The 20,423-nt window shown below is 44.7% G+C and overlaps 1 protein-coding gene across 1 annotated transcript in view; it reads right to left on the reverse strand.

Annotated features, from left to right (window-relative positions):
• Positions 1-20,423, reverse strand: part of GRM7 (glutamate metabotropic receptor 7) — a 260,616-nt gene that overhangs the window by 100,896 nt on the left and 139,297 nt on the right. The window contains exons 3-4 of the mRNA XM_086618784.1: positions 5,801-5,942; positions 4,790-4,944 (exon numbers count right to left, since the gene is read on the reverse strand). Coding sequence (XP_086474910.1) covers positions 4,790-4,944; positions 5,801-5,942 — 297 coding nt within the window. The remainder of the gene's footprint in view (positions 1-4,789; positions 4,945-5,800; positions 5,943-20,423) is intronic.

Consider the following 20,423-nt stretch of genomic DNA (forward strand, 5'->3'; position numbering starts at 1 on the left):
CTAAAACCTGAAGCGTAGGTGTTGCTTAGACTAGAAGAAAAAATGGGAAAGAAAAGAGCAAAAATAGGGAAGAAAAGGACAAAAATGGGAAAGAAAAGGGCAAAAATGGGAAAGAAAAGGGCAAAAATGGGAAAGAAAAGGACTAAAATGGGAAAGAAAAGGACAAAAATGAGAAAGAACATCATTCTGAAGCCCAAGACCATCTGCCTGACTCCATTCCTTGGACCCAAGTATCTGCTGCACTGCCCAAGAGCTTTCCCTGTTGAATTCAGCACGTACTGCACAAACCTGCTCCAAAAGGATCAGGCTTTTTCATCTCTCATGCCACAGATATTTTCTTATCGCTGGCAGAAAGATCTGCTCTTCCTCCAGGGAAAGAATTTAGCAACTCCTGACTTGGAATCTGCCTGCAAGGGAGAGCTTTAATTGATGTCTGGATCAGCAGCATTATCATCTTTAATCAGAGGGTCGTCCAGGTAGCTCTCACATACACCCACACGGTGTAGCACAGAGAGCCACCCCAGGCAGCTACAAGGGAGAATTTGATTTGGGTACAGTAGTGATAACAAGTTTATTAATTTTATTAAACCTACTGAAACATGAAGAGGTAAAGTGGCAGTGGAATACTTAAAGGTCAGTTTGTGATTAAAAAGATGAGTGTGGAAGAAGTTAATTTCCATCTACAAGGAAATAGGGTTGCAGTTCATCCCAGCCATCGTTCGGGGAAGTCCACAGGTGGAATGATGGTCCAAGCCCAAGAGCTCAGGGAGTGTTTCCATATTTTGTTTCTGGCTGGTTTGGATGGTCTACAAAGCTTCTGGGATTTCAGATGAAAAATGTGACAAATGAACAACTTCCTCTCAGACTATGGCTGCCTAAGGAGAAGACAACCACGTGCAGTAATTCGCTAGTCTGAAGGCAAGAAGCTCAGCTCAACTGCAAGAATAAAACACTTTTTTTTTGAAGTCTCAACCTTTCTTTTCATTTTCTCTCTGGCACTTTAAATTTTGGGGACTTGCTACACTTGCCTCAACATCTCCCATTTTTACCAGGATCCTGGTCACATGGTTACTCAAATGCTTGCCCAAAGTCCTCCTGCAGCCCACACTTGCTTCTCTTCGTGGCATTTCACCTTCCCGCGAGCAGCCGGGCACTCTTCCTGTCCTTCAACACCAAACTGACACGGAAATCCTCCCCAGGGTTAAAGTTCATCGTTCTGGTCAGGTGAATGAAGAAGAATAAGGGTTTCTGCAGAACAAAGCAGCAGTAGGTAAAATCCCACCAAATGTGTTTTGAAGAAAGATTTTCTGCAGATTTTTTTCTGTTGCACTGCTGGTTTAATGAATGTCAAAAGCACGCAGAGCCACAGATGTCCATCATTTCTGTATTTTTGTAAAATGAATATCATAGTACCAATAATAACAATACATCCTACTGAAACTTTAATTAAAAAATACATCTTCTGTCTGTTGTTTAAACTGCTTAATTTTTCTCATCTTCCAGCACTAACACTCACTCTGTGGTTATATGACACCTTTTCAGAAAACTGTTACAGGGATATAGTCTGAGGAAAAGCCTGTTCCAACTCAGGCACACGAGTACCTGCTCCTACCTCCCAAAGCACCGGGACCCGCCGTTCTGCACTGCAGCACACCGAGCAGACGCAGAGTTTCAGGACTGGGCTGAAGTTTCCGTAATCTTCTATGAGCATGAGGACAGACCATCCCAACCTCGTTTTGGAAGAGTAACAATAACCAGAATACAATATTCTGCTGCCACACTTGTTCCAAAACCAAATACATCCTGCTCTTTTTCCCAACAACCTCACGAAGACTTTCAGCTTGGTTGATACTTGGTTAAGGTGGCTATGGAGTTTGTTCCAAACACAACTTTTCACAAAGTGATTACTATTTAAGTGTGCACTTCCTCTGGCTCACTGTCTACTGCAATTATGCAAATAAGATGCAACTCTATCCTTTCAGCATAATTACATCAAATACAATCGGGCTATATTAAGACTGACTTAAGATGAATGAATTCAGTTCATGTAATGATTTCCTAAATCACCCCATGGGACTATGGCAAAGAAAATTTTGTCCCAAGAGCAACATCAAGACAAATAGCTGCGTATCTGGGGCCTGATTCTACCAGAAACCAGGAGCTGCAGACTCTCTATGGAGCTAGAGGCTGCTGGGATATTCCCACTGTCACCAAAATCAGGAACCTCGCACGGCATATACGTAGATAGGTGCAAATACACCAACACACCTACATGTCACATCTGTATTTTTAATTAAAGAGTCATGGCTGGGCTGAGAAGTATTATTTGAAAAATGTCTTTTTCTGTATAATGACTGTTTCAGTTTATAACTTATGTGATCAATAACTTACGTGATGTCAAAAATCTGATCATCCAAAGTGTACCACATACACTCGAACATGCAGGCACATAAATTTCCAATGCCTTTTAACATCTCCTGCCTTATTAGCCTTTTTCCCTAAAGCGTGAGAAGAGGTTAGCAGCATCACTTATTTCAGGTTAAGGTGTGGGAGCTGCAGTGCTGTTTCCATAAAGGAAGTTTGTTAGGAATCTTTCCTAACATGTTACAAATGCTATTTAACATAAGGATAAAAGGAAAGAAAAAAATGAAGATGCTCTTGAGGAGTGAAATAATTACTCATCCCTACTAAAGAAGCTCTCACCAAACCCAGTGGGAATTAAGCTGGTGCTTAACTGTTGCCTTGACCTGCAACCCATGAGCCACACAAAAAGGAGACTGCTAGGCTGGGATACTGCTCAAGACACGGTCCTTCGGGGCAAATTGGAGTTCCATTCTGCTAATTTAGTTTGTTTCCATCAATTTATAGGGAAAATCAAAGCTTCTTATTTCATTTATTTTATGTATTCATCAAAAGAAATGCATTACTAAATTTTAGAAGCAGATGTTCATTGCTGGATGATAAAAGAATAACACTAAAACATCTTTCCAGTTCTCTTGATTCATAGCCAAATGAAATTACTACAACAACAGAGAGAAAAACAAAACAACATACAGCAGACTAAATGCAAGAAAGGCACACAATCCATATGGATAACAGCCTCAGTAAGCAAAGAAATGCTAATTCCTAAGGATTACTTATTCCTGTAAGTAACAGATTTCACTGAATGTTTCTCTTAGTGGATGAAACAGATACGGAATCGGTCTGAAAGGGGAAATGTTGAGTTCTGGAAAACTGCTCCAGGAGAACGGGAATTTGCTCTGCCCTCTTAACCATCCCCTTACTCTTCCTCCTAACAGGACTAAGCAGATGGCAGATACAGATGGCAATTAGGGATGGATGAATGGGACTGACAAAGGTAAGAACCAGCCTGAACCTTTCTCAGTGGTCACAGAGCAGCCAGGGAACGTTTGCTATTGACAGTGCAACTGCTATTCTGGAACACCTTGCTCTGCCTCTCCATTCATACCAAGCACAGAACCTACTTTTGCCTGAGTGTTTTTCCCTTTCCAGGATGTAACACGCACCTCACAGACCTCAAAACACGTATCTGCTGTTCGGCACCCACTCCTGGAGAATGAACACCACTATATACATGGGCAAAACGTAATTTAAGCATCACAAACGAGTTAACCATGCAATGTGTGTGACTACAAGTGCAAACTGCAACTAGCCAACTTCTAGGCAACTGTCTAATATCTTCAGTGAATAGCAAGGTATTTATGGGCTCAATGGATGTCTGGTTTTGAAGATACACTAAATTCACTGGCATTTGTAACTGTTATTTAATTAACTTTCTATACCTGAACCCTGCCACAATACCTTGTCCAAAAGCAAACCTCATGTTTCCTGTTATGTCCAATGTATTCAATGTGTAATATAGAAGGAAAATATTTTAAAACAAAGCTGGAAAGTTTTTATTTCTGTGTACTGTTGGCACACTTTTCGTTTCTGTGTCAGAAACCCTCAGGGATGAATATAGACAGCAGGAAAAGATTATTTAAGTATCCTGGTTTTCAGAAACAAACCACTTTGTTGTCTATCAACTTTACGTATTTGTGGAGAGGTAACATGTGAAAATGCCTCCAGGGTTTAAGAAATGTAAAAGGATGAAGCATATTATATACCTGAGAAGAATAACTAATGAAGTGTAGCCACAGTAAAAATGAATGTGAATACTTGGTCTGCTGATGAGTGAAGACATCAGAGCCCGTTTTCATGTGGGCAACATGTTCAAGGACTCAGAGTGCCCCCTAATTTTGAAATACATGTGCATATGTACCAGTACATATATTTGTGAAGTACAAAAGCAATAGATATAAATAAATACAGTGCTCGATCTGAATGAAATAAAAGTTAAGCCAAGTTTAAACGGAAACTGTTGATTTAAAACGAATTTTTACTTCTTCAGTAGAAAACTTACCTGCGGCTTCAGAGATGATACATAAATTTCAAAAGATTTTCTCTTCCTACATATGCACATGATATGTTAAGATGGTTTTGGTTTACTTTCTTTTGAGCAATAAAGGCCCTGCCATATAAGCTCTGAAATCCTTCCTTTAATAAATAACTGCTGGTAGCTTCTCAACTATGGAAATAAAATACAGTTTTCATATGAGGAACACAGACACTGAGCGAAATTTCAGGAGAGGAAGACTTACCCAATGTACTTCATGCTCTTTGTATCATACCACGTCTCTACACATTTATTCACAAAACAAGGAAAAACTATGGACTATCAGTTTTGCACCATCAGCGTTTCAGGAAGAAAGAAGAAGAGAGCTCTTACCCTCTATGGTCGCTCGCTTGGGCAGGATGGTGATGGCCCCCTCGGCGACATCCTCCTGCTGCAGCAACGGGCTCACCTTGGAGCCCCACGTGTCCGAGCCCACCCACAGGAAATGACCAACTTGATCTGCCCTCTTGGCGGCCGCCAGGATTTGCCTGCGGAAAAGAACATTTTGTTCACAAATTAATTTCATTTAAACACATAACTGCTGGGGAAACATGGTGTGTTGCGACTGCAGAACGAACAGAAAGAGCATATTCCTGTAACCAACAGAGCTCAGGAATATCATGATCCGTGCAGCACAGATTGCACCTTTCTTTTGATTCACCCTATTTCCAAAGACTGAAATCCTGATTCCACTCAAACTTCAACTTTTGCCATTGTCTTTACTGAAACTTTATCCTGACTTCTTTGTGTTTCATTTTGTTCAGCTGAGCCTCTCAGCAATTGACAATGCCATCAAAATTTTAAGCTAATTTAAAATTCTGGAGAGAGAAGATGGAACACAGGCAAGTGAGAAACGCGAGTCACACTTTTTAAATCGTCTCTATATTATTTTAAGAGCAAATGGCATGTGGTTAAACGTTGAACACCTTATATGTGGCTGAACCTTGAGCATCCAAGACGTTTTATCACTAGTTACTATCACTTGTCATAAAACAGACTCTGAATGAATGAACAATACACAGCAGTATGAGCTTGGAGAGAGGGGCATCTCCTTAGTGCCTCTTTGAGAGGTAAGGTCAGGTCTGCCACCCAATGCATGAGTAACCCTATGAGACGAAAAGCTTCCAGACCTTGATCAACATTCCTGACCCCCTACTACAGCAACGCATGGTCTGGGCTCCGCGCGAGCCAGGGCAGCAGCAGCAGCACCTCCGTGCCTGGCACTACCCTCCACATTGCTCTTACCAACGGGCATTTCCACATCATTATTCATATTCTTATTGGCTTTCTCTTTTCTGCATAGCTATCAAGCACAAAGGAACGAATTCCCTCAGTCATCCTTACTTTATGTCCTCATCATTGGCAAAAATAACGATGGCCCTGGCATTGGGAGTTTCTAGGAGCTGCTTGATAATTTTATCAAAGTCGATGGTCTTGTCCTTGCGATCCTGGGGGATTTTCAGGGACTGAGCAATGCAGAGCCCACCTGTTGAAGAAAAAAGAAAGAAGAAAAGGACTATGTCAGTGGAAGTATGTGGGAAATGGCTGGAAGGGGAGCCTGGGAGGAAGAGGAAGTCTCCGATCGGATCGCTGCCCTTACAGAACACTCAATCTTCATGTCGAGCTTCCTGAGGGATTCATACAATTATTTTTTTGCACAGATCACTCATTGGGATACATACAGCCTGGGTGCCTGGGTAGGGTCACGGATTAAACACATGGGCAAAAACATCAACACAGAAAAACAAAATAAATAAACCAGTCAGTAGAAGGATTAAAAAAAAAAAAACAAACAATCAACAACCCCTACAAGCTTAAACCAAATAAAAAAACCCAACAGGCTGAAAGGCAAGTGATGTTGACAACGTGTCAGACAAACTTATCTCAGTGAAGAGCTGAGATTCTTTTTAATTTTGCGAGTTGAAAGATATTGAGGGAAAATGCTTCCACTGAAACAACTTATCTGGAATAGGAACAGCAAAGGAGTTGAGACATTGGCAAAGCAAAGACTGTTCAAGAAAATCCTCACTCATTCAAATGCCCGTCATCTAATGGGATGGAGCTGCCCAAGCAATTGAGACCTTGAGATAAAGCCTATGTCTGTGACCGGACTTCTCATAAATACACAGGTAACACTGACAAAAAACAGTGTCAACACCATAATAGTGATAAATACACCCAGACCAAAGAAACACTCACTTTTAGCACAGTTCACATATTACAGTTACATAGCTTATTTTAGGAAAAAAAAAAAAACAAAACCAAATAAATAAATAAAAAAATTTCAAAATCACATCTCCAGTGACATTCTGCTTGTCATCGTTGGCAGACGAAAACACAACTTTTGCCTTCATTATTTTGTTTCTCTCTCTATGCCATCTTCTATGGCATCTTGGATACCAACTTCCTCAGTACACTGCTCAGTGTGTTAATTAATTACGTATCAGACATGCATAATAAGAAACAGCAGTGGGGATGAGTTAATTAAAAGACAACAGGACAAAGGACATGTTCACAGATATGCTTTAAAATATAGATTTAAAAGTACTGTTAAATGAAGTAATAGAGAAAGAACACAGAGGAGGTGGCTTCTCCACCACCAGCCCCAGCTGCCTGCTCACACTCTGCCAAAGGAGAACTCATCATCCTTGACCATGGCCAAGCAGAAATCCAAACACCTGGAGGAAAACCACTGAACATCTGCAAAGACCAAACCCATGGCTTTCAACCTGCAAAACGTGGCTCTTCTGCAGATCTCTGAGCACTTTGCAAAGCCAGCTCCTCCTGTTCGTTGCCCATGCTGCGCGCATTGGCTCGATGCACTTCAGTTGGGCTACTGATATTTTATACTGTCGAAACTGAAGGGTTTTGGCATTCCGGATGGAGCCATCATTCAGACACACCTGAAGCTGCTGCGAAGATCCTTTGGAACCCCTCACAGCTCTCCACTGCTTTCATGCAGAAAAAGTGGGCGCTCTCACGAGAGGGTCAGCGACACCACCCAAAGAACAGACACCAGCAGCCAGGCACGCAGAGCAATACTCCCCAACACCTTCTCATTCCTAATTACTGCACCAGTGAGGGGGTGTAAGAGCCTCTGAAATTGGGATAGAAGAACGCTCACAGGGGCTTTTCCACGGCCCCACCGTGGAGAAATGACCGCGCCGCCCCGCGTGCAGAGAGGAACAGACGCAAAGGGGTCTCAGACCTAACACCCATGGCAGCAATATTTCTGTAGTAGAGTCTACACATTAAAGAATCCCTATATCCAGGGGAAAAAAGAGAAAAAGGCTAAAATCCTTGGGAAGGCTGCTAGCTCAGCAACCCACCCTGACAATAATCACACCCATTGTGTGGGTCATGCAATCTCTATCGCCTGGATGGAGAAGCCAAAAATCTTATTAGAGTCGATAATGATCACAGCTGAACCGAGCGTCTGTGGACGGAGACAGCTGTGGTCAGGCTCTCAGCAGCGAGGAAAAAAGCCTCTAATGCAACGTACAGCTTCAAAGTATGCAATTTCCAAGGGTTTCTTAAAGAAAAAAGGAGCCAGGGTGGAGAAAGGAAACGGTTTGGAATTTGAGAGGGCAGATTTCAGGTCCTCTTTGTGGCGCAGAGGTTTCTACCACCTTTGGGGGGGTCAGCTCTTAGTTTCTCTGCTGTCCACTGGTGAAGGGAGGTAATGGAGCTTCTTTTTCAACATTCCCATTCTGGTGAGGGTGCAGTGGTCACACCAGGCATTTAACCCCAGCTAGATGGAGAGCTGCTCTTACAGCCAGGATGGTGGAAGAGCCTTCCCAAATGGAGTGGCTGATCCATTTGGGAAGGCTCTTCCTGTTAACCTCTGTGCTGTCTCTGGCACAAAGAAATTACAGATAAATGGTAAGCAGGAATTGTGGATAAATAGCAAATATTCATGACTAAACCCAAAATATTTTACTTACAGTATAGTAGCTACGATACTTTGAGTAGAACATCAGCAGAAGAGATCAGCATGACAAAGCACCCTCTGAAGCAACATCAGGAGCAGAAAGGGCTGGAGCCACACGAGGGCAAATAAAAAAGGCAGAGAAGTGAGATGCAAGAGGACCCACGTAATATAATTCAGACACGTTGATGGATATTCTGATTTTAAACTGCCAGTGTCTCTTCCAGGAATGTGACACTACTACAAATTGACTAATATGTGCTCCCGTCACCGAAATGGGTCAACATGCATACTATTTCCTTACTCGCCTTGTTTTGCTCAGGTCTGCACCAGGCAGCCTTCGGCATCAGCGCGGGAGCTCTCACGGAAGCAGCAGGGTGATCCATCCCAGCCACCCGACCGTACCAGCCACATTAGCTTCTGTTTCCATCCAACCTTCCCAGCTCACATAAAAGTGCTTCGATCTCTGCGGAGGACTCAGAGCAGCAGAGGCACATGCTATTTTTCATTCCCTAGCAATAACAGATGCCCAAGGAATTGGGTATATATTGTCCAAATGACACATATAGAATATGTCTAACTTTCACATTCTCATCCTGCGTTCTCGTTCCAACAGGAAACACATGTGCACAGCTATTTAAACTGTCAGGTTAATTCACAGTGCTCCCGAGGTAAAAATCTCCAAGGGAATTAAGCAGTAAAAACATGAAAGTTGCAAATTAAGGATTTTGCCACAGGATTTCTGCAGTAATATATTACCCTTGATGGACCAGAGAAGTGGCAAATGCTCTGAGCAGCTACAAACTGCTATGGCAATTAATGGCAGTCCGGGAGCCAAACCCACCCTACACCCGTCAGCCCGGGACTGGTCCCACCAGCAGTACCACGCTTTAAACCAGCTGGAGACAAGGAAGGTTCCTGTTGTTTGCTATGGTTATTTCTGTCTAGTGAGAAGAGAGCAGGTAACCAGGATTCTCCAACCAAATGCAAAGATGATCACGATCACGAAGATAATAGATATTGGAGATGCATCAAAGAGATGTGAACTGCAGCATATATAAGATACATCATTTGAGCAATTCTGCAAGCAAATGTTTAACTCCTCTAACATGGGGTTTTGGAAATTCACAGGAATCAGTACATGAAAGGCGGTCACGATCACGACCATGAGGCAGTCAGTTCTGTACCACCCTGCTCTTGAAACAACATCCTTTCTCTTCTAGGCTGCATATAGAAGTCTAACATTGGCATCTTTTTTGTCCTTCCCTGCTGCCAGCAAATGTTTTTGTAATAACATCAGATCCAGGACGGGAACTCCAGCAGACCTGGTAGGTTCAGCCTTTCCAGATGCGCCTTTGTCCAATAAGTAAGCTGTGAAAACGCAGAATAATCTATGAAAAGGATAAGACAACAAGGCAAACCATTTCCTCAAACAATACCTTGAAAATTACTTGATTTTACAGCTTCTAGTTTTCCCAGTGGTTTGTGCCACTTTGGCAACCTGACCTGATCGTTTGGGATTGTTCCCGGCATTAAAATTCCCCACGCTGCGAGCCACTGGCAGCACTGAAAAACCACAGAAATGTCAACATTTCAACCAAAATTCCCAGCACCTCCAGATTTCTTTTTGGCAAACAAACAGAACTGAAAGTGAAGTTGAGTCCTTTCTCCCTTCTACTGTTGCTAGTAGAAGAGCCCTCTGAACTTCGTCGAGTCACTGCCAAGACTCAATGGAGCAGTTTTTGTCTCAAGAAACATCATTTCTAGCTAATCTTTGCACAAAGAGAACCTTCTTCACTTTCACTTTGATCTTTATAATGGCCCCTGCTTTCTCACATGCTTCTGGAGAAGTTTTAATTAAGTGATGCCGGAGACAGAGGATATTTACCTTAAGGTATGGCTCAGGATGCTGGCAATAAGCATGTACAAATACCTGATTGATTGGTTTGGCTGCCAGAACAAAACAAAATGTATTGATCAAACTTTTTTCTTGTTGCTAGATCTTCAGTTTTTCCCATTAAAATAAAAAGTCACACAATTACTTTTACCTGAGTCAACAATCTCTATGTAATCTGAATTGGAAACAGTTGTTATTAGGGACCTGTGGGAGGAAATAAATAAGGAGCTACATAGGAGATTCTGGTTTCTCCCTCCTGCCCAATGACTAAAACAGTCACCCAAAAACATGTTTCCTTCTTTCCTGGAGAGGTGTTGAACTTGTACCTTGGAATTCCCAGTGTCCTGACCCCACCACCGCCTCCCAACACCCCGGGGGCACAGTCCCTGCACCCATCATCCCCAACCACAACAGAAGATGGTCCTGACTTCCAGTCAAAGAACAGCATCACCCCGAGATCAAAGCCTCCACGCACAGAAGGCAAACTGCTCTCAGGCCCCACGGGGACCCCGGCGCTCCCGCACGCCCACGGCTGTGCCCGCGCTCGAGGGCAGCGGGGCGAGACGGCAGCGTGCAGCCCTGCTCGTGTTCCTCCCCCACTCTCTCCAACCAAAGGTGCAGACTGAGTTCAGGCTCAGTTCACCAACAGGTTTAGGAAGCATGAAATCAAATTTCCCCCTAAAATTAGTTTACTAGGATTTTTTTGTCCTTTTTTCCAGACAATTACTATTCAGTTAGGAATAGAAAACACCAGTCCTGAAGCTCAGTGAAGGAAAGAGCAGCAAGGGTGATCAGAAAAAACCCAAGATGAGCAGGTTAGCAAAGGTAGACTGAAAAGGACTAGCTGTGCAACAAGTGGGATGAGATGACATCTGCTTCTTGGTTTCCTGCTTTTACTTTTAGCACAATGGCTTACAGGAAGGATCTGGTGTGTTCAATTACTGTCAGGAACAAGGGATTAAACCCATTCTTTCCCTACCTACGTAGGCTGCCAGCTTTCTTCTTTTTCCCCTTTCCAACAGAACGCACGTGTAAGATTCTGCTTCACAAGTATCCTCAAAAAAAATGTCTTGCTATGAAAACTTGTGTTGAGACACTCAAAGGAGCTGGTTTTGAACTCTGATAATACAAAAGACATTTCATGAGTACAAAAAAAAGCAGAAAGAAGCAGCAAATAAATAATAAAATAGTCATCTTTACAATAGATGAAAAAATTGGAAGTTTCTGCTCACATTTTTCCTATCTTTGGCCTTTTGAATCGTACGACATTTCACATTGCCAAAGCACCCAGAGCTGCACGGACGGCCAAGTTCAGGCACCACGCGCAGCCCCACCACACTCCAGGAGCAGACACAGACTCCAAAGTACCCACGTTGTGCTGCCTGCTCAGATGCCCACCCCAAGAAGGTGCTGGAGCCACCGTGACAAAATCACAGTTAAACAATTATGCTTCCAAGGCTCATTATCAAACTGCTTTCTAAATGCCCATTTTACTTCCCCCCTTTTCTGTTTCACTTTCTCACTATCCACCCCAGGAAAGAGGACTGGATCCTTCCATGCCATGGAAATGGCAAAGCCAAGCTGGGGGCAGGGATGCTGCTCAGAGGGAGAGCCCCCTGCGCCCCTCTCTGTGCTGCTGTCAGGACCCACGACAGCTTCTGTGCAGAGCAGGCTTTTTCCAGGGTTCCCGTTCCTGCTCTGCACAACAAATGGAGAATCATAGAATCATAGAATGGTTTGGGTTGGAAGAGACCTCAAAGATCATCCAGTTCCAAGCCCCCTGCCATGGGCAGAGACACCCTCCACTACACCAGGTTGCCCAAAGCCTCATCCAGCCTGGCCTTGAACACTTCCAGGGATGGGGCAGCCACAGCTTCTCTGGGCAACCTGTGCCAGTGCCTCACCACCCTCAGAGTGAAAAATTTCTTCCTTAGATCTCATCGAAATCTCCCCTCTTTCAGTTTAAATCCATCACCCCTTGTCCTATCACTACACACCCTTGTCCAAAGCCCCTCTCCAGCTTTATTGTAGCCCCTTTAGGTACTAGAAAGCTGCTATGAGATCACCCCGGAGCCTTCTCTTCTCCAGGCTGAACAGCCCCAACTCTCCCAGCCTGTCTCCATAGCAGGGGTGCTCCAGCCCTCGGATCATCTTCGTGGCCTCCTCTGGACCCGCTCCAGCAGCTCCATGTCCTTCCAGTGTTGGGGACCCCAGAGCTGAACACAGTATTCCAGGTGGGGTCTCACGAGAGCAGAGCAGAGGGGCAGAATCGCCTCCCTGGACCTGCTGCCCACGCTGCTCTGGGTGCAGCCCAGGATATGGTTGACTTTCTGGGCTCCCAGCGCACGTTGCCGGCTCATGGTGAGCTTCTCAAAACAGAGAAGTCAGAACTCTGGCAGAGAAATTGTGGCTTCAACCTCCTGATGGATCCTACGCCGCGAAATAACCAACGTGCTCATCTTGCCACGGTAACCGGTCCGGTGCAGCGGAGGCACAACGTCGCGTCCATCCGCTCGCTGCGCAGCGAGTCCCGACAGCACGACCACTGTGAAAGGCTGTCATCAGACTTTCTTTCAAGGGAATGCCACTCGTGTGTCACAAACGTGGGACAGAGATGTGGCCACATCCCGTAACGCCCCAGTTCCCGGGCAGCGCGAGGACTGGCGGGTGCGCTGAGCCATCTGGGCGGCAGCAGTTGCGAAGCACACGGGAACTTGGAAGAAGACAGAGAGTGTTAAAAATATCGTGGCTGCCTTTCTCTCACCTGCTGACAGAGTCTGTGCTCTGCCTCTGAAAGGCAAAAACCTCGGGAGAATTCTCCGTGCAAGTTCAACCAGCCATGCGTTAAATTGTTCGGGGCATTAAACACCTAAATCTGGTATTTAAGGGTAATGGATGTATCTAGTAATCAAAGTGTTGCTTCAGTATCCATGGATACCCATGATTATGTGGTATTTTGATTCTGGTACAACACTAAGTACATTATTCTGCTTCCCTGAAATTCTCCAAGAGCTATTTTTCTTATCACTACTTAATTGGATTATCAGGTATCAAAAGAGACAATTTAACACTTTTTCAGATGATTTATCTACAGAGATACTCTTTTCGGGGGAATCACTTTTGGCAATACCAAAAACATCGCTTCAGAAAGTCATGTTTGCTGCTGCTAATTATTAAAAGGAACCCTCCATTAATTTGATTAATACGTTACTTTAAAAGTAGCAGCTGCCTCAAGCCGCCTCCTGGATGTTTATCGCCATCACGGGAACGACGCACAAAGCAACGGGCTCGGGCGGCTTCCCAGGACCTTTCCCTCTCCGTGGATTTATCACGCTCCCAGGGCTGCTCTCAGGGTAATTCCACCCTCTGACATTTTTTCGGGTTTGTACCAAAAAAAAGGTGAGCCTGCAGCTACTGCAACCCCCCGCTTCCTTGCCAGCCCAGAAAAAAAACCTAAAATCGGGATTTTTAAGGAAGGTGAATTGGGAAGGGCAGGAAAAAGTCAGATTAAATACAGATGACACCTAGATTTTTTATCTAAACAACAAAAATATCAACTCCTCAAGCACCGAGGAGTTTTGATCCCCCCCGAAAGCCACTGTGGTCCCACGCTGCCCCTGCCAAGGGACGTGGGATGCACTGAAAGCTCTGCGAAGCCAAACCAGCAAACAGGGAACCCCACGATTCACAAGGGGAAATAAATCAAACAGTTTGACATACGTTTGGCATAGCCCAAAGGAGAGGAATTAATTGGGGAAGAAACAAAATAAACATCAAAGGCGCACAGTATTTTTTTCATTTTGTGGTACATTTTATATGTCACTGCTGGGTTTTGGCATATACTTCTATATCCTGCATATACAATTTACTAGCTGCCATGAATTTTACTTCTAAACCTCCCATATTCTGCAGAAGAAAAAGAAACCAGCAGCAGTAACACTGAAGGCTGAGTTTAAAGAAGTCAGTATTCTCCCCATGTGAAAACTTTGATACCACAATTGAGGATATTTCCCTGATAAAGCAGAATTACATCCTAAAGGAATGGGAATGCTAAAGATTATTTCGTATTCTTGAAACATAGCTGGGCCTGCCAGCTTGCTGGCTGTCAAACTCCTCACTAGTAAAACAGAGTTATTCAAACAACTGACACAAAGGCCACAAAATCTTCAAAGAACCATCACGGGGAAGTCAATACCTGACTCACACGGTTGCTGTAGAGCAGCGGGAAGGTTCCGCAGCAGGAGCCTGCGTGTCAGGCAGGGGGCTCAGGTGGTGCTTTGTTATATGTGGGAATTCACACCTATTGTTTTAAACAAAACACAGAATAACACTGTCCATTTTACAGCACTTGTCATCAGCCTCAGGCAAGAAATAGGAAGATTTTCACTGAAGCTCATCTACCGCGGGAAAATTTCCAGTCCCATTCCCAACCTGTACATTCCCAGCAAAGCAAGCTGGCAAAAAAAATCCCCACCCCATCACTGAACCTCTAACATTCCCATCTCCTCGAGGGACAAGGTGCCACGAACACAAACGTTCTCCAGGAACCGGTGGGGCCATCAGCACCCCTTGGCTATGAGCTCTCAGGAACCCACCCAGCAGCCAAGGCTGGACCTGAGTGCTGGTCCCTCTCCTCTTCAAAGCAGTGATGCGCAGCCCAAAGGAGATGCCCCGGGGCCACCCGGTCCTGTGCCAGCTCTGGCAGATGCCATGCAAAGAAACTTTAATCGACTGAAATCAGTTAGAAAAGTCCCTGCTAGCCAGAAATGGAAAGAAATTAATTTATTCTGACCATCAAAATTAAAACAGACCCAGGCATATGCAGAGAAAACTGTTTGGACTCCGTTCTGCCTGCGTTCGCTTGGCTGGCACAGCCACAGCTCCACCCAGAACACACACAGACATGGAAAATGGAAAATTCAGGAGCATGGAGCTATCATATTTCAAGAAAAAAAGAAAAAATAAATGAGAAGGCTAAATCAGCATAGAGTATCCTGATCTAGGGGAGGGTGTCCCTGCCCATGGCAGGGGGTTGGAACTGGATGATCTTGAAGGTCCGTTCCAACCCAAACCATTCCATGGTTCTATGACTCTCAAGAAAAAATAACTTCACTTACAAATCCTGACTTATAGAGAGATCCAGAAATGACTGCTGGGTCCTTATGTCCAAAATCAAAGTTCTAATGAGGCTTTGGATCAGACTTTTGTTTCTTTACTAAAAATAGTTAATATCCTACTTACCAAGAGCTAGGAAGTTCTTGCACATGCCAGTAAAAGAAGTTTACGACTGCGCTGGTGTGCAGATGGGCTAGAATTTAAATTATGTCTCCACAGTATCATAATTCAATTGTAAAAATAAAATATGCATCAATAATAAAATTACATTAAAACATGAAACTGCAACTATTTATCCGAGGGAAAGCATCCTTGTGGGTACGCAACAGCTTTAACTTAGAAACTTTCTATATATTAAGATTCTACTGAATCATTTTAAAATTTGATTTTTGCTAAGCTTGTTTATTGCCTCATTTTTTCACATTATACCTCATCATAACCAAAGAACAGAAGACCTAAACTGATACAGAAGACTAATATTTCTAGTATGTCATTCATTAATGCTTAATTCTATTGTGTCGTTGCTTTGCTGCGTATTTAATGACATTCCCGGTGCATTTTATCACCTCAAAAATTGTCCTTTATTACGCCGGTTAAACTCTAGCAATATACAAAAAAATAAGACTCTCTCTGGAACACTAAATTAAATTATAAGAATGGTATAAGATCATCATTTTCAAAGATTCAGAAAAGCTCTGTTTGCTAGACAGCAAATAAAGAAAATGAGGGTATCCTGTTAGACCAACAGCCACCCACACTCACTGTGCTGGTTAGGGCTGGGATAGGGTTAATTTTCTTCCTAGTAGCCAGTACGGGGCTGTGGTTTGGATTTGTGCTGGAATCTGTGGATAACACAGATGTGTTTGCTCCTGCTGAGCAGTGCTGCACAGAGTCGGGGCCTTTTCTGCTCCTCACCCCACCAGCAAGTAGCTGGGGGTGCACAAGGAGCTGGGAGACCCAACTGACCCCAGCTGAGCCAAGGGATATTCCAGACCACGTGACGTCATGCCCAGCATATAAAGCTGGGGGAAGAAGGATGAAGGGGTGGACATTCGGAGTGATGATGTTCATCTTCCCCAGTCACCGTCCCGTGTGATGGAGCTCTGCTTCCCTGGAGATGGCTGAACACCTGCCCGCCCATGGGAAGGAGGGAATGAATTCCTTGTTTTGCTTTGCTTGTGCACGTGGCTTTTGCTTTACCTGTGAAACCGTCGCTATCTCAACCCACGAGTTTTCACATTTTCACTCTCCCGATTCTCCGGCGCGAGCGAGCGGCTGCGAGGGGCTGAGTCGCCGGCCGGGGTCCGACCACGACACTCATCACCTCCCGCCTGCTCACACTGCAGTGCTCCACGGCGTGTGAGAGCAGACTCAGTCCAGGTATTTGCAGGAGAAGGGACTTGAGATTTATTGGCTTCCTAAAATCTGTACTACAAAAAGTCCATTTGAGCCATACAGTGTAACCATGTAGAAAAAAAGCAATATAAAATACAAGTTCCGCTCTGCTTCAAGCACTTAAAACACTTTTGTTGTTACAACTTCATGCCAGTGGTGCTTACATGACCCAGTCTGGGTCAGGACTGCCCTGTAAAGCCTCCAAAAGGCGATAACCACTGCTCTGAAGAACTCCTGGGTGCAGACCCAGGGCTGGCGTCTGAACAAGCAGATTCTCAGGCAAATAACACTATTTACGTTTTCAATTTTGCCATGTACCTATTTCTGACAAGCAGTGCCTGCTCTCAAACAGAAAAGAGAGACTCCAAATTCAGGCACCAGAATCAAGTTGAAAGGAACATAATTGAAGGTCTGCAGGGAAGTCTCGGGCGCATCTGCCCATCTGCGGGACGAACAATCGCAGGGGGCAAAACCCTTTGTGTGATCTCGTACGGCGCAAATCCAAAACCAATGCACTCCTCCCTCTGTCTTTTAAGAGTCTGGTTTAGGCAGACTAAGGCTGGCTCTGCTGCGTTGTGCCTAAAAATAGCAAAGGCAAAGTTCTCAGAAACAGTGTCAAAACACTTGATAAACCAGTTTCTTTAGGAACAACGGTAGGCGGCAAAATCTGCGGCTGCGGGGAGAGACAGAAACAAAGCCCCAAAATACCGTGTTTAAAAGCCCAGCGTGCAGCCAGGCAATGACACAAATCATAGAATCGTAGAATGGTCAGGGCTGGAAGGGACCTTCAAAGGTCATCTAGTCCAACCCCCCTTCAAGGAACAGGGATATGAGAACTCTGCTCGACACAAACACCAGCCAAGCCTCTTAGCCTTGCAGCTGGTCCATAAATCCTCCAAACTGGTGGATCTGAAGTCCTAAACTGACGTTTGCAGAGATGCAAACGAAGCGGTCCCTGAGGACAGCCCTTCCAACGCTGCGGGGGAAGCCCCCGGTGGTGCCGAGGCTTCCTTGGGATGCCAGGAGCCCACGGGAGGGTAACCTGGGAAGGCTACCTCTGGAAAAGGAAAAGTGAGCAACTTGAGATTGGATTCCAGGGAATCGAGAAAGAAACAAATTGATGTAACATTTTCCGTTTTCCTGTAAATAAATGCTGTGATGAAGATACATCCAGTCCAACCTGAGTTTCTCCAGCTGAGGCTCTGAACCATTAAGGCAACTGAAGAACAGACCCGTTACCTGCCACGGAAACCTTCCAGCTGGCTGCTCCTCACCTCCCAACACCGTCAACGTGGGCAGCGGGCAGCTCGGCTCACCCCTTCTAATCTCCAGTTATTCTGTTTGCTTCCCAAAACGCCTGAATGCAAGACTGCTCACAAACAATACCTCGCGGGGCTGGTTTGGCTCCCTTGAAAAAAGCAATTTCCTGCAACCTTCACACACACTAAAGAATCCTGCGCTCTACGACACAGTTTTATTTGTCTGAACTGCCTCTTGGAGCTCCACACTGTAATTTAGGAGCCTGCTTAGTGCTGTGCTGTTCTTGCAAGGATATTTCCCCCCTAGTAATAATGATGCCACCTCTGGATAGTGAATCATTACAAACCGCAAGCACAGAATGATCTCTAATGATGAAGCTTTTCTAACTACAATTTGGAGTGTTCCCATGTTCCTAATTCATTTTTTCTTGGAGAGGTAACATAGCATTTTAGCCTTCTTTCAGTTAATGGTATTTTCTTGGTTGTTCTATATCTGTTAGGGCAAGTAAAGACTTGTCAGTTCTTCAAAGAATGAGAAATCTGGAGAACGGCAGTGACACAATGACAAATCTTGGTGGGAAGAGAGGGAGGATTAGGAAGCTTTCAAGTATACTTTTAGAAGGAAACCTGGTTCCTAATTTTTCCACCCAAGAAGAGACCAGCATTTACAACATCAAAAAATTCTTTCATGAGCCCAGTGTCGGGCTTGCAAAGGCTCCGCAATAGATAAGGTACATGAAAAGAGACTGATGGAGCTCGTGGGCTTTGAGTTAGTGAAGACAAAAAGTAAGACATGGGGCCAGAGTGCAGAACTACTAAGGGAAGCACCCAAAAGCAAACAGGACTTAGCATCCACTTATCTTAGCTAGAAAGATCAACTAATGCTTTGGTAGGAAAACAAGAGAAGACAGGATATCAGGTGGGGGGACATGGAGGGTTCAAGGAAAAGAAAGTGGCTTCCGTAACCTTTCATTTCGCCTCAGGTTCCTTGTGTCTCATCCACAGGAAGGCAGAAGAGGTCTGCTTATTACTCCTATGTACTTCTAGCAGGATGAAGGTCTCCCCTCCATATGCTTCAGCAACCATCCCCAACCCTCTTCTGGGGAACTGCTCTCTAATTAGCACACACCATTCCGCTTCCTGCTTCCCAAGTTTAATTGAAGCTGTAAGTGATGCTCCTCATCCAGTACTAACCCTCAGCTCTGCAGAGTCGCAGGTCCCTTTCGTATGGAGATCACAACAGAAGCGAACGACATGTGGTCTAATTTCACTGAGAGAAAACTTCATTAAGTATCATTAGCAAACTGGCACTATATTATATACGTTCACGGTTCATAGCGTTTTGGGGAAGGCTGAATAAAGCTCTGATTCACCACGGTTGCTAACAGCACAGCAGCACTCTGCAGTCTCCAAAGCAAATCACCTCTAGACTGGATTTGCAGATGACAGTTGGGATGACTGAGATATCAAAAGACAGTTTTTCTGCCGGGTCCTACCTGGGCTTCCCCTTAGTCCTCAGTCTTGCTGCAGCACATTTTCTCTCAAAAGGTTTGCACACAAGGTCATTACTGCAAGCTTGTCCACTGACCACTGCCTTCTGGGACTCAAAACGTCTGAATTCAGCAAAGCTAAGAATTATTTAATAGGTTATGTTTCCAGCCCTTGGGCAGAGGAAATGAAAAAATAGAAACAAAACTCTTGAAACTCCTTGGTCTTTTCTTGTCTTTCTCATAATCCTCATCTCCTTCACATTGGAGTAATGTTCTTGGTGTACAATTCTGTGCTTTAATAACCCTCTCTCAAATAGGTACTAAAAATGCAATATAGTTCAATAAAACCACTATGGCAGCACTGCAAAAAGCACCCCCCATACGCTGCCTGAGGATGAGCCGTTCAACCGAACGGAGCTCTGCAAGGAAACGTTGCAAAAGGCACACGAGTTAGGAGCAAGCTCTTGGAAGGCTGCCCAGGTTGTATCATAGTGGTGTCCCATCTCACCTAAACCAACCGCTGTTCTGTCACAGTCACAGACCAAAAACTCAGCCGGGTGCCCTGGGGACTCCGACAGCTACACAGGAGGTGGAAGTCGGGGTATGGTCAGGAACACTGAGGGGCCACGAACGCTGCTGCAGCGTGGAGCAGGTACCCGGCAGCAGAACGCCAAGGGCAGGAGGTGCCTGGGGAGGGAGACCGCTGGCAGAGGGGTGGTCCTGGCCCCAGAAGCAGTCCTGCCTGGAAATGAGATGGCTGCAGAGACAAGGAGATGACAGCTGGCTTTGAGTCCTGGTTGGCACGCAGAGGAGAATGGGGAACACTTGATGGCTTTCTTTCTAAAACACAAGATTGAATAACTTAGACTCCAAAAGCCTTTGA

The sequence above is a fragment of the Tauraco erythrolophus genome, chromosome 12 (assembly GCF_009769465.1).
Source record: "Tauraco erythrolophus isolate bTauEry1 chromosome 12, bTauEry1.pri, whole genome shotgun sequence".
NCBI classification, from domain to species: domain Eukaryota; kingdom Metazoa; phylum Chordata; class Aves; order Musophagiformes; family Musophagidae; genus Tauraco; species Tauraco erythrolophus.